Source organism: Seriola dumerili, unplaced genomic scaffold (assembly GCF_002260705.1).
Source record: "Seriola dumerili isolate Sdu_G_001 unplaced genomic scaffold, Sdu_1.0 BDQW01000012.1, whole genome shotgun sequence".
NCBI classification, from domain to species: Eukaryota; Metazoa; Chordata; class Actinopteri; order Carangiformes; family Carangidae; genus Seriola; species Seriola dumerili.
Window position 1 is genome coordinate 1710408 of NW_019174267.1, and position 12769 is coordinate 1723176.

The 12769-nt window shown below is 48.3% G+C and overlaps 2 protein-coding genes across 2 annotated transcripts in view; both read left to right on the forward strand.

Annotated features, from left to right (window-relative positions):
• LOC111225269 (FH1/FH2 domain-containing protein 1-like) overlaps positions 1-9425 on the forward strand; it is a 45967-nt gene extending 36542 nt beyond the window's left edge. Inside the window, exons 17-28 of the mRNA XM_022750041.1 lie at positions 1-68; positions 389-561; positions 1185-1769; positions 2865-3020; positions 3101-3283; positions 3603-3722; positions 4027-4188; positions 4276-4466; positions 4642-4834; positions 5258-5435; positions 7042-7218; positions 8567-9425. The exon at positions 1-68 is cut by the window's left edge and continues 67 nt beyond it. Of these exons, the coding sequence (XP_022605762.1) occupies positions 1-68; positions 389-561; positions 1185-1769; positions 2865-3020; positions 3101-3283; positions 3603-3722; positions 4027-4188; positions 4276-4466; positions 4642-4834; positions 5258-5435; positions 7042-7218; positions 8567-8646 (2266 nt within the window). The 3' untranslated portion in view covers positions 8647-9425. The remainder of the gene's footprint in view (positions 69-388; positions 562-1184; positions 1770-2864; positions 3021-3100; positions 3284-3602; positions 3723-4026; positions 4189-4275; positions 4467-4641; positions 4835-5257; positions 5436-7041; positions 7219-8566) is intronic.
• Positions 9426-10031: 606 nt separating this feature from the next.
• slc9a5 (solute carrier family 9 member A5) overlaps positions 10032-12769 on the forward strand; it is a 26954-nt gene continuing 24216 nt past the window's right edge. Inside the window, exon 1 of the mRNA XM_022749956.1 lies at positions 10032-10386. Coding sequence (XP_022605677.1) covers positions 10032-10386 — 355 coding nt within the window. The remainder of the gene's footprint in view (positions 10387-12769) is intronic.

Here is a 12769-nt window from a genome sequence, read left to right on the forward strand (position 1 = left end):
CTCCAAGACGGCTGCCTCAGTGCCTCTGAGCCCAACAGCTGCCGCTCCAGACACCACAGAAGAAGAAGGTGAGAGAATCCACGTCCCTCAGCTGGTGTTTACAGCAGGTGACCTCTGACCTGTGGGAGGAGACTCAGGTCTTTAGTAGTTGTGGCTCCTCCCACAGTGTCACAACACAAATCACATTACTGAAAAAGCTGCTTCTTCTTCTTGGTTTTATATGTCGTCTGTTTGTCTTTTTCATTTCTCCTTCTTCCTCTTCTTCCTCTTCTTCTTCTCCTGTTTCTAAAGTGTTTTTAGAATTTGATCATTCAAACCATTTCTGGTTGTATGGCTGGTTCTGTAAATCCAGTCAGAGTGAGACCTCTCTGTGTTTCTCTCCTCTCAGGTGGGGCAGATCCGGGTCGTCGGGGTCGTGTGCTGGAGCGTCTGTCCAGCTTCAGAGCGTGCTCAGTAGAGTCCTCCAGCTCCAGTGAGAGCAGCGCCTCCCGCAGGGCGGAGCTGGAGGGACTGGAGGGCTCCGCCCAGGCAGCGCTGGCCCGACTGGCTGAAGAGCAACAGGTGTGTGTGTGTGTGTGGGTGTGTGTGTGTGTGTGTGTGTGTGTGTGTGTGTGGGTGTGTGTGTGTGTGGTGATCAAAGTGAAAGATGACTGCCTGTGATGGTGAAGTAACGACTCTGAGTCTCTGCAGCTCGTCTCTTTGTCAGTCGTTATTATAACTGACGACTTGATCACATGAATCAGCAGCAGAAGATAAAAGTGTGTGTGAGCAGTGAGTCACAGGAGGAGCTGATGATGATCTGCAGACGTAGTATGGACACATGAGACAGTCTATGTGTCCTCTGGTCAGTGAGGAAAGACCCTGTGATGATGAAGTCGGTCTCTGTTGGGATGATTTAAGAGTTATCATCATCATAACTTGTTCAGCTGAAACAGTCAGTGAAGAGAACTGATGATTGATCTTAAGGCTGAATCCCTGAGTCTTTAATGAGTGAAGGAATAACATGCTGTTCGGCCTCTGTGTTGTTGGGCACCAACCTTTTCGATATCTTCCAGTGAGTCATGTTGGAGATGGGTGGAGTCAGTGTTGTGTCATGTGACAGGATGTGGTTGTATGAATGACTCAGTATCAGAACACCTTCCTCCATCCATGTGACTGACCTGTCTATAAACCCGCCTCCTCAGAGTCGTCACCTGCGGCAGCAGAGCAGCATCGACGTGGAGACTCACGCCCGCCGTCTGGAGACCACCCAGATGACCCCTCTGGGCCCCGGGGGTCCGGCCGACGCCTGGGACCAGCTGCAGCCGAGCGCCGCCGCCCTGCGCATCAAAGACCTGGACTTCTCCGACCTGCTGGACGAGGAGGACATCGACGTCTTGGACATGGACACTTTCGACTCCTCCTCCTCCTGCAGCCTCTCTGGCATCCCTCCCCCTCCTCCCCCTCCCCCAGGCCTGGGTGCTCCTCCTCCTCCCCCTCCCCCTCCCCCGCCACCAGGGGGTCTGTGTCCTCCCCCACCTCCTCCCCCTCCACCAGGCGCTCCGCCTCCTCCTCCTCTTCCCTCGTCCTCGGCAGGGGCGGCGGCGTTCTCTCAGAAGAAGAAGAAGACGGTGAAGTTGTTCTGGAAGGAGCTGAAGCAGGCAGACCGACCTCAGAAGTGTCGCTTCGGTCGGGGGACGGTGTGGGCGTCTCTGGACAAGGTTGCCGTGGATACCGCCCGACTGGAACACCTGTTTGAGTCGAAAGCCAAGGAACTCCCTGTCGCCAAGGTAACCACATCTGTCTGTCATCCCTACAGAACAGCAGTCATTAAGATGTGAAGGGTTCATCCTCTGGAGAGCAGGAAGTAGATCAGGAGAGCTCATGGTGATCTCAGCAGATACACACCTGAGCTTTCATCTTCATCATCTTCATCACAGTGAAGCTCAGGTCATAATAATAACTAAATAAAACAATGAACTATCAAACAAGAACACAAGACAAAGAGAAGGAAGGAACAGTTTTCTTTTGTAATACTTGTTTCTGCCACAAGAGGGGGAAGTGCAGCTCCAGCTCAAGCCTCATGCTTCCCTCAGCTGATTCCCTCTGAACACCAGGGTGACGTCATGAGCTCTGCTCCTTCTGTTGGTCAGACATGTTTTAATCAGGGAAGGTTTCCTCTCAGAAACTAACACAGACTTTCACCTGGAGGTTTGACCCTCTTCTCTTTATTTGCATCCATCATCTGTTGGGTTCACATTATTATTTTTGTTTTGGCTATTGTTATTGGATTTGTTTGTTTTTCAGTTTACTTTGTTGTGTTACTCGCACATGTTCGAAATAAACGAAATAAACTAAAGCTAAACATCAGCCGTCACCGAGGCAGCAGCCGCTTCCTCCTGGGCTCCACTCAAGAAAACAATCATGTTTAAGATCAAAGACACAAAAGCTGAAAGAAAATAACGACAAATACAATCAACAGTAAAAATACTAATAACAATAACAACAGTGACGAGTAAAAACAACAACATCTACAGTGAAGAAGAATAAAATGAGGTTTCAAGAAAAAACCAACCAACAAGTTCCTGATGATCATAGTCAGATATAATGACAGATTTAAGGTTTAAGACCGATTATATATATATATATACTTTATATATATAAGTAATATAATAATATATATATATATATAAATATAAAACGTTTACTTGTTAATGTGAAACATCTGATGACAAATGATTAAAACCCTCAGGTGTTTAACCTCCTCACTTCCTTCAGGTCTGTATTAATGTAATGATGAGAACACTGTGTGTGCGTGTGTGTGTGTGTGTGTGTGTGTGTGTGCGTGTGCGTGTGCGTGTGCGTGTGTGTGTGTGCGTGCGCAGAAAGGACCTGAGACCAAAAAGTCTGAGATTCTGGTTCTGGACCCGAAGAGAAGCAACGCCATCAACATCGGGATGACCGTCCTGCCGGCAGTCCACGTCATCAAGACCGCCATCCTCAACTTCGACGAGTTTGCCATCAGCAAGGAGGGGATAGAGGTAAAGGTCACTTCCTGTAACTAGACTAGACTAAGTCCTGAAGCTGACCCAGCTGACCCCCCCCCCCCTGTCCTGAGCAGAAGATCCTGACCATGACCCCCACAGAGGAGGAGAAGCAGAAGATCCAGGAGGCTCAGCTGGCCAATCCCGACGTCCCTCTGGGCACCGCAGAGCAGTTCCTGTTCAGCCTGGCCTCCATCAGCGCCCTGACCCCCCGCCTGCAGCTCTGGGCCTTCAAACTGAACTACGAGGCTCTGGAGAAGGTAACACCCACTGACTGACCTGAGGGCGGGGCCAGGACTCACCTGGTTCTGGAGAAACAGTTCTCCTTACACCTGTGGACACACGAGTCCTCCACGGTCCAGGTCCAGTCCAGGTCCAGGACTCAAACCTCCACCATGTGAAGAGTAAACAAACATCAGTCACATCTGTGCTGAGCTCAGAGTCTGACATGTTCATGAACACATGTTGACTCTGTCTCTCTCTGTCTCTCTGTCTCTGTCTCTCTGTCTCTCTCTCTCTCTCTCTCTCTCTCTCTCTCTGTCTCTCTCTCTCTCTGTCTCTCTCTGTCTCCTCCTGCAGGAGATCGCTGAGCCGCTGTTCGACCTGAAGCTGGGGATGGAGCAGCTTGCGTCCAATCAGACCTTCAGGAGGATCCTCGCCACGCTGCTCGCCATCGGCAACTTCCTCAACAGCTCCAATGTGAGGAGACACACACACACACACACACACACACACACTGTCAGTCAGTAGAGCTGGCTCTGAGAGTGACTTCCTGCCCTCTGACCTCCTGTCTCACTGACAGGTGAGGACCGGGTGAGACAGGACAGGTGAGTGTAGATGATCACGGATCAGATTCAGTGATCTGTTGTTTCCCCTGATGACACGGTGAAGAAAGACACTGACCCTGGATCAGACTGTAATCTGTGTGTGAACAGACAACAGCTTTAATCTGATTTTGTGTGTGTGTGTGTGTGTGTGTGTGTGTGTGTGTGTGTGTCTCCAGGCTAAAGGCTTTGAGCTGGGTTACCTGGAGAAGGTGGTGGAGGTGAAGGACACGGTTCACCGTCAGTCTCTGCTGCATCACACCTGCAGCCTAATGGTGGAAAATTACCCAGAATGCTCTGACGTGTACTCTGAGATTCCCGCCATCACCCGCTCGGCCAAAGTACGACTCTGTTCCTCTCTCACCTGTTCTGCAGCTGGAGTTGTTCAGGTATAAGCAGGTGTGTTGACCAGGTGAGTTTTTTTTCAGGTGGACTTTGAGCTGCTCTCAGAGAACCTGGTCCAGCTGGAGAGACGCTGCAAAGCATCATGGGACAATCTGAAGGTGGTGGCCAAACATGAAACCAAGGCGGTGCTGAAGAACAAGATGACGGACTTTCTGAAGGACTGCACCCAGAGGATCATCATCCTGAAGGTGGTGCACAGGAGGGTCATCAACAGGTGAGACAGAATAGTCCAAAATAACAATCCATCATCAGAAACATAATGAACTTCATTAACGAAATATTCTCTTTGTTTCCAACACACAGGAAGTGACATCATTCTGATAGATATTGATCATTAAGTGAGAAAGTGTTTCCACAGATTCAACTCATCAGTTCCCCCCCCCCCGCAGGTTCCACTCCTTCCTGCTGTTCCTGGGTCAGCCGTCCTCCTCGGTCAGAGACATCAAAGTCACCAGCTTCTGTCGCATCATCAGCGAGTTCGCTCTCGAGTATCGCACGACCAGAGAGCGAGTCCTCACCCTCAAACGGAAACGAGCCGCTCACAGAGAGAGAACCAAGACCAGGGGCAAGATGATCACCGAGGTACCCTGTAGTCCAGGTCCCTGTAGTCCAGGTCCCTGTAGTCCATGTCCCTGTCGTCCAGGTCCCTGTAGTCCAGGTCCCTGTAGTCCAGGTCCCTGTAGTCCAGATCCCTGTAGACCAGGTCTCAGACGTCTTCTCTGAAATCATCTGAAGAGATAAAACCTCAGCAGTTGGAAACACAAGACCTTTAATATCAGACCGACGACAGATATGAAAACATATGTGAACACGAGGTGGGCGGGGCCTGTGGTCATGTGGCTTCAGCCCAGTCGTTGTCTCAGGCTGGTGGGGAACGTCAGAGAAACTTTACACTGATGAGTCTAAAAATAAAACTTTTTTTCCCATCATGCATCCTGTTTCCTCTCATCACCTTTATCATGGCGTCTGAAGAATGATCTGTCTTTCTCCTCCTCTTCCTCTCAGACGGAGAAGTTTTCGGGGGCGGTGCCTCGTCAGGACAGTCCCTCCCCTGTCTCCCTGGCAGCGGAGGCGGAGCCTGGTCAGGAGGAGGAGCATGAGAACATGAAGAACCTGCTGATCAGCAGCAGCAACAGTCTGAACACCGACACCAGAGGTCTGAGACGCTCCAGAGCCGTCCGCAGTAAGACTCCGTCTCCGTCTATGTCTCCGTATCCATGACAACAACCTGTCACCAGGTCCACACTGAGAGTGTCTGTTTGATCACATCATTGTTTCTCTACACCTTCACCTCAGTGACTGACACATATGACAGGAAGAGGAAGTAGACTGACCTGACCTCAGACACCTGACCGTCACCTGACCGTCACCTGACCGTCACCTGACCGTCACCTGACCGTCACCTGACCGTCACCTGACGTGACCAAACCCACAACTCAGTTTTTATTTTAGAACCATCAAAACTAGAATCTCTTGAGTGTTCAAACCGTCACAGACCAATAACTGTTCCTCAGTGGGTCTCCAAACCTTTATCATGGGGACGTCTGGTTAATGGTTGGTCTCCAGACCCCCAGACCTCCAGACCCCCAGACCTCCAGACCCCCAGACCTCCAGACCTCCAGACCTCCAGACCTCCAGACCCCCAGACTCCCAGACCTCCAGACTCCCAGACCTCCAGACCCTCAGACCTCCAGGCCTCCAGACCCCCAGACCTCCAGACCCCGAGACCTCCAGACCCCCAGACCTCCAGACCCCCAGACCTCCAGACCCCCAGACCCCCAGACCCCCAGACCTCCAGACCTCCAGACCTCCAGACCTCCAGACCCCCAGACCTCCAGACCGCAGTAAAAGTACTTCCTGTAGTTAAAGTGTCACAGTAAAAGCATTCCTGTAGATACAGTGTCACAGTAAAAGTACTTCCTGCAGATAAAGCGTCACAGTAAAAGCACTTCCTGTAGATACAGTGTCACAGTAAAAGTACTTCCTGTAGATAAAGTGTCACAGTAAAAGCACTTCCTGTAGATACAGTGTTACAGTAAAAGTACTTCCTGTAGTTAAAGCATCACAGTAAAAGCACTTCCTTTGGTTAAAGTGTCACAGTAAAAGCACTTCCTGTAGATCCAGTGTCACAGTAAAAGTACTTCCTGTAGTTAAAGTGTCACAGTAAAAACAGTTCCTGTAGATACAGTGTCACAGTAAAAGTACTTCCTGCAGTTAGTGTCACAGTCAAAGTACTTCCTGTAGTTAAAGTGTCACAGTAAAAACAGTTCCTGTAGATACAGTGTCACAGTAAAAGTACTTCCTTTGGTTAAAGTGTCACAGTGAAAGCACTTCCTGTAGATCCAGTGTCACAGTCAAAGTACTTCCTGTAGTTAAAGTGTCACAGTAAAAGCACTTCCTGTAGATACAGTGTCACAGTAAAAGTACTTCCTCTAGTTAAAGCGTCACAGTAAAAGTACTTCCTGTTAAAAGTGACACCTCATTGATCTTATGTCTGTGTCAGTGAAATCAGGAGTCTTTTAACTTTCCCTTCTTGATGAGAGGCAACACGTTTACAGTTCATAAAGTTCTGTGTCAAACCAGGAAGTAGAGACGCTGCTGACACATGAACACAGAGCAGATAAGTCTGAAGTCAAATATTTATCTTCAGTCTACAGTTCAGTGTCAGGTGTAAAGTAAACCACAGGTTGTCCTCCGGCCTCTGCAGAGAGGACGGGGTCTGGATTTAGTCCAGGTCTGGTTGATAATTTAGTCCTGGTTCTGCCTGACGTTCTGGTTTTGGTCTGCAGGTATGGGCAGGGTGAGTCCGTCTCAGATATCTGTGGCCAAAGACGACGGGACCACTTCCCAGGACGACGCCACGGACGAGATCATGGACCGGTTGGTCAAATCCGTTACCCAGAATCCAACTGACAGAGCATCCAGTCCCAAGACCCGGAAACGGTCCAGACTCAACAGGAAGTCATGTGAGTACACGGCCTGATCATGTGATGATGGTTTTAGCGTTCTGCTTAGTCAGGTCCAGTCCAGTCTGTCCTGGATCTGGTCTCTGGTCTTCAGACGGTCCAGGTCTCAGAGTTCAGACTCTGTGTTGAGACACAACAGCAACTCTGTGTCCACAACAGGCTGTTATCTCTGCAGCTCCATATCTCTGTTTTCACTCAGAGATAATCTTCACCTCTGCTGTGGAGGACGCTCTGACCTCCCAGGAGTCAGACCGACAGATTCCAGGACCATTCAGACACCAGGTCACCTGGAGTTCATGTTTACCTGTGCTTATTGTTCTGGATCAGCTGATCAGCTCAGAGTGAAGGTTCTCTCTGTTTCCTCCTGTTTCCATGAACCGGACTCAAACACGTGTGGCTGAAGATGAAGCTGTCACATCAGAGGCTGCGTCACTTCCTGTGTCTCACATAGAGCTAACCAATCAGAGCTGCTTCACCCCCATGATCCTGTCAGCTGCTGCTGGTTATTATCACAAGAAAATTAAAAGCTGACTGTGATATTAAAGTCTCAGAAGGGAAGCCGATGGTCTCCATTCAGTGTTAGAGATCAGTTCAACACACTGCTAACAATCTGCTAACATCATGCTAATAACCTGCTAACAATCTGCTAACACACTGCTAGCAATCTGCTAACATCATGCTAATAACCTGCTAACAACCTGCTAACAACCTGCTAATAACCTGCTAACAATCTGCTAACACACTGCTGACAACCTGCTAACATCATGCTAAAACAATGCTAATGACCTGTTAACACACTGCTAACAGCCTGCTAACAACCCGCTAACACACTGCTAACAACCTGCTAACATCATGCTAAAACAATGCTAACGACCTGCTAACACACTGCTAACAGCCTGCTAACAACCTGCTAACAGCCTGCTAACAACCTGCTAACACACTGCTAACAACCTGTTAACAACCTGATAACAATCTGCTAACACACTGCTGACAACCTAACATCATGCTAAAACAATGCTAACGACTTGCTAACAACCTGCTAACAACCTGCTAACAATCTGCTAACAATCTGCTAACACACTGCTGACAACCTGCTAACATCATGCTAAAACAATGCTAACGACTTTCTAACACACTGCTAACAACCTGCTAACACACTGCAAACACACACTGCTGCTAACGATGTGTTTTCAAGAGTTCAGAAGCAAAATTAAGGTGAAAAAAGTTCAGAAACTGAATCACGAGACATGAAGCAGTTTACAAACAAACAAACAAACAAACAAACAAACATGATCATGATGTAAAAGTCTCAAATGTAAAATGTGTCATATCTGCTCATGTGTTTCAGTGAGGAGGACTCTGAAGAGCGGTCTCAGTGTGGACGTGGTTCAGGCTCTGGGTCTCAACAAGTCAGAAGACAAAGTCTGAGCAGAGACTCGATCGATCGATCGATCAGTCTATTGATTAGAGACAGAACCCAGACCAGCTGAGCGACAGGAGGAGCAGATTCTTCCTGTGTTTGGATCATGGACCTGATTCAGACTTTATTCTCTCCACTGTTCAAACATGTTTGAAGAAATTCTCCGTCACATTTTTAACTCGCATCAGAATCAGAGACGATCAGTTTCAAACAGGAACGTCAGAAGAGCCCGTCCTGGAAAATAAAGTCCTTCCAGTTTGGAGCCTTGAGATAAAACTGTCTGTGATGTTAATAAAGTTTTCAAGGTGAAGACTGAACTTTCATTTCAACAGGTGACCTGGTCACAACGATGGACATTTAGACTGAGACGAGTCTGAACATGATGAACCTGCTCTGTCACCACTTAGCCTGCATGGACAGGTCCTTGAAAGTCCTTGAGGAGTTTGGAAAGTCAGGGTGAATGTTTCATGTCACAGTGTCACAAACTAAAATTAAAATCACACAGAAATCACTAATGTGGTACAAAGGTCACCTGTCACTGCTTCAGCACGGTGTGTGTGTGTGTGTGTGTGTGTGTGTGTGTGTGTGTGTGTGTGTGTGTGTTCCTCTGAGCACAGATCTCTGTACAGTTGTGATGTTTTTGCACTTTGAGATGTGTTTGGTTTCGGTCCAGGTGTTCTCTCTGACCTCTGACCTCAGGTCAGTGTGTGGGACTCTTCTTCACTGTCGACACAGACTCTGTTTTAACTTAAACATTTTACAGAAATATTAAATAGGATTGAATGTGTTCCAGGTATAATTAATAAAGAACGACTGCTCCTTCTCTTCATGTCTCATTATATTGAGTCTGTGTCTGGTTCCATATCAAACACTCTAAAGCAGTGGTTTTCTACCTTTGCTTGTGAAACAGCTGGTGGATCCTCTGGAGACACACACACAAACACACACACACACACACACACACACAGAATCTATCCACCTGGAGGAAGCCACCTGATCAGGTGTGGCACCAGAAGTTCAGCATGTGATTCATTCACTGACTGACAGAAGTCACAGGATCCTCCATGTTGAAACATCAGGTTTGACTTCAGTTAAATAATAAAGGCTGATCAGCTGAGAGCTTCACCCTGATGGAGCTGAGTGTCTGTCTCTCTCTCTGTCTGTCCTTCAGTGTCTCTGTGTTTCACCTGCAGTGTGTCCGTCTCTTTAAAGGAGAACGGGGCGGGTCACGTGTTCAGCTCCGGTGTCCCCTCCTCCGTGTCTTACCGGAGCCTGTGAGTGTGTTGATGTTGTAAACCGGCTGCCGGCCTCCCTCCTCCGCTGCCGTCCTCTCCGTGTCTCGGTGTGTATATAAAGGACAGAGGGATGTCCTCCCGCTGAGCTCCGCGGGAAGATGCTGCCGCTCGGTCTGATGCTGCTGCTGTTGACGGCGGCTGCCGCCGACCTGTCCGTGACGGGCTCTCCGCCGCTCCGGGGGCCGGGGCTCGGCTTCTCTCCGCCGGTGTCCGCCTCTGCCTCCGCCCCACCGCTCCTCCTCCACCCGCAGCCCCGAGCAGAATACGGGGCGCCCGGTGTCGCCTTGGCCCGGTCCGCGGTGGAGGAGCCGGCCGGCCCCGCGGAGGAGGAAGAGGGGGGGCAGCACCATCATCAAGGCGGCGGGTACCGGGTGGTCCAGTGGGAGTGGAGCTACGTCCAGACCCCGTACATCATCGCTATCTGGCTGCTGGTGGCCAGCGTGGCCAAGATCTGTGAGTCTACCTGTGTGTGTGTGTGTGTGTGTGTGTGTGTGTGTGTGTGTGTGTGTGTGTGTGTTTCAGTCTGTAGACCAGATGCTGGTTTCACAGACTCACTGGAAACAGAATCAGAGTGGAACTGTAGTTACATCATGAGCTGATCATTTCATCCCGATCGATTATATTGATGATCTGAATAGATTCTTCACCTTCAGTCAGACACAGGTTCAGTTCACACTGAGTGATTCTACATGTCTGACAGTCAGGAAGTGTCATCAGCTTTACAGCATTACTGTAACTCAACTATTTATTAATAAACTCATCAGTGAAGCATCAACCAGACTCAGACTCAGTCTGGATCAGACTCAGATTCAGACTCAGATTCAGACCCAGACTCAGACTCAGTCTGGATCAGACCCAGACTCAGATTCAGACCCAGACTCAGTCTGGATCAGACATCTCAGAGTGAGTTTTCCAGCACAGATGAAAACACAGGTGAAGTGAGACAGAAGCAGGTTTGGAGGCAGATTTTCAGTTTTACATCAGAAAGTGACAAGAAAGAAAGAAAGAACTGCAAAATGAAAAAGAATAAAAAATATATATATAATATGTACAGATGTTTAAATATAGGTGATAGTGAACATTTACAATCACAGGTGAAACGAAGAGAAGAACGTCTTATTGTCTCTGTGAAGGTTGTAGAGCTGACCTGAAATCAGTTTGATTTCCATCTGATGAAAGACGTATCATTTCCTGTTGTCAAACTGAGAACGATCATTCAGTCAGCTTTAAAAAGAGAGGGAGAGAGAGAGAGGGAGAGAGAGAGAGAGACAGAGAGAGAGACAGAGAGAGAGACAGAGAGAGAGAGAGAGAGAGAGAGAGAGACAGAGAGAGAGAGAGAGAGAGAGAGACAGAGAGAGAGAGAGAGAGAGAGAGAGAGAGAGAGAGAGAGACAGAGAGAGAGAGAGACAGCAGGAAGTCCTTCTACAAACTGACGATGAGCTGAAAGTTCAGAGTTAAACATCAGAGACGTTCAGGAGCAGAACGAGACCAGCTGGACTCCAACTGTCTGTCTCTGTCCTCCTCCCTCCTCCTTCACTCCTCTCTCTTTAAACATTTTGTTCCTCCGTCATGGCTCTATACACACACACACACACACACACACACACACACACAGAGTCATGTTTCCTGAGCTGCTGGTGACTCACTGCTGCAGGACAATAACATCCTATACATGTTGCTTATTAATGTGGTCATGTTACTGACACACACACACACACACACACACACTGAGGCTCTGTTCATTCAGCTGAATCCAGTTCTCTCTCGTCATGTGACGACGACTTGACGGACTGATCAGACAGAACTCTGGATCTTGTTTAACGCTGCCGCTCTCAGACGACTTTATTTAAATGAAACTTTAATGATGTTTTTCTTCTGGTCATTAAAGCTCATGTTGAGACGCAGAGGAGGGAGGTCAGAGTGACGCAATGATGGTCTGAGACAGAAACAAGGAGTCTCTGTCCCAGTCAGAGTACGGCGGCTGACGAGGACAAACGCTGTAAAACTCCTCCATCAGCAGAAACGATGCAGCTTCAGAAACACATGAAAATACAAAACAAACACAAGAACAGAAACAAACTGCAAATGAAAAAAACGGAGAATACAGAAACGATGCAACAAGAAAATCATACGAACAGAAAAAAACTGTGTATGAGACGACACGTCAGAGCTCCAGGCCTCCAGGGGGAGCTCTAACAGAACACCCACAGACTGTAGCTAAGCTAACGCTAATGCTAGCTACGCTGTCTGTTGCTCTTTCATAATGTTGTAAAAAAAGAACACAAACCTTTTTATGTTGCCTCTTCTGTCTTCCCTCATTCTCTCTCGTTTGGTCAAAGGTCAAAGGTCGAAGCTCAAGCTAATGCTCAAGGTGATCCACTTCCACGTGTCAGAACCGTAGCAGACAGACTCCGTCAGAGATCAGCAGGTGGAGTTGTTGCCATGGAAACGATGATAAAAAGAAGGAGGAAGTATTTCAGGTGTTTGTCCTGAAGCGTGTTGTGGAACAGCTCTGCCCCCTGTGGCCATGAGTTAAACTGAGAACAGACCTGAGATCAGCTCAGCGGCGTCTCCAGAGGACGCAGGCTATATCAGCTGATTAATGTCCAGCCTCAGAGTCAGTGTGATGAGCTGACAGAGGAGACGAAGGATGAGCAGCACATCTGTCTTTCACTGTCTCCTACCAGCAGTCAGTGTATTTACATGTATCACCATGACGACAAGCTTCCACCACTATAACCAAGTGCTTCAGTTTCCTGAAGCCAGTGTTACACCTGGTTCTATCATTATATATGTTTTATATATGTATATATATATATATATATATATAGATATA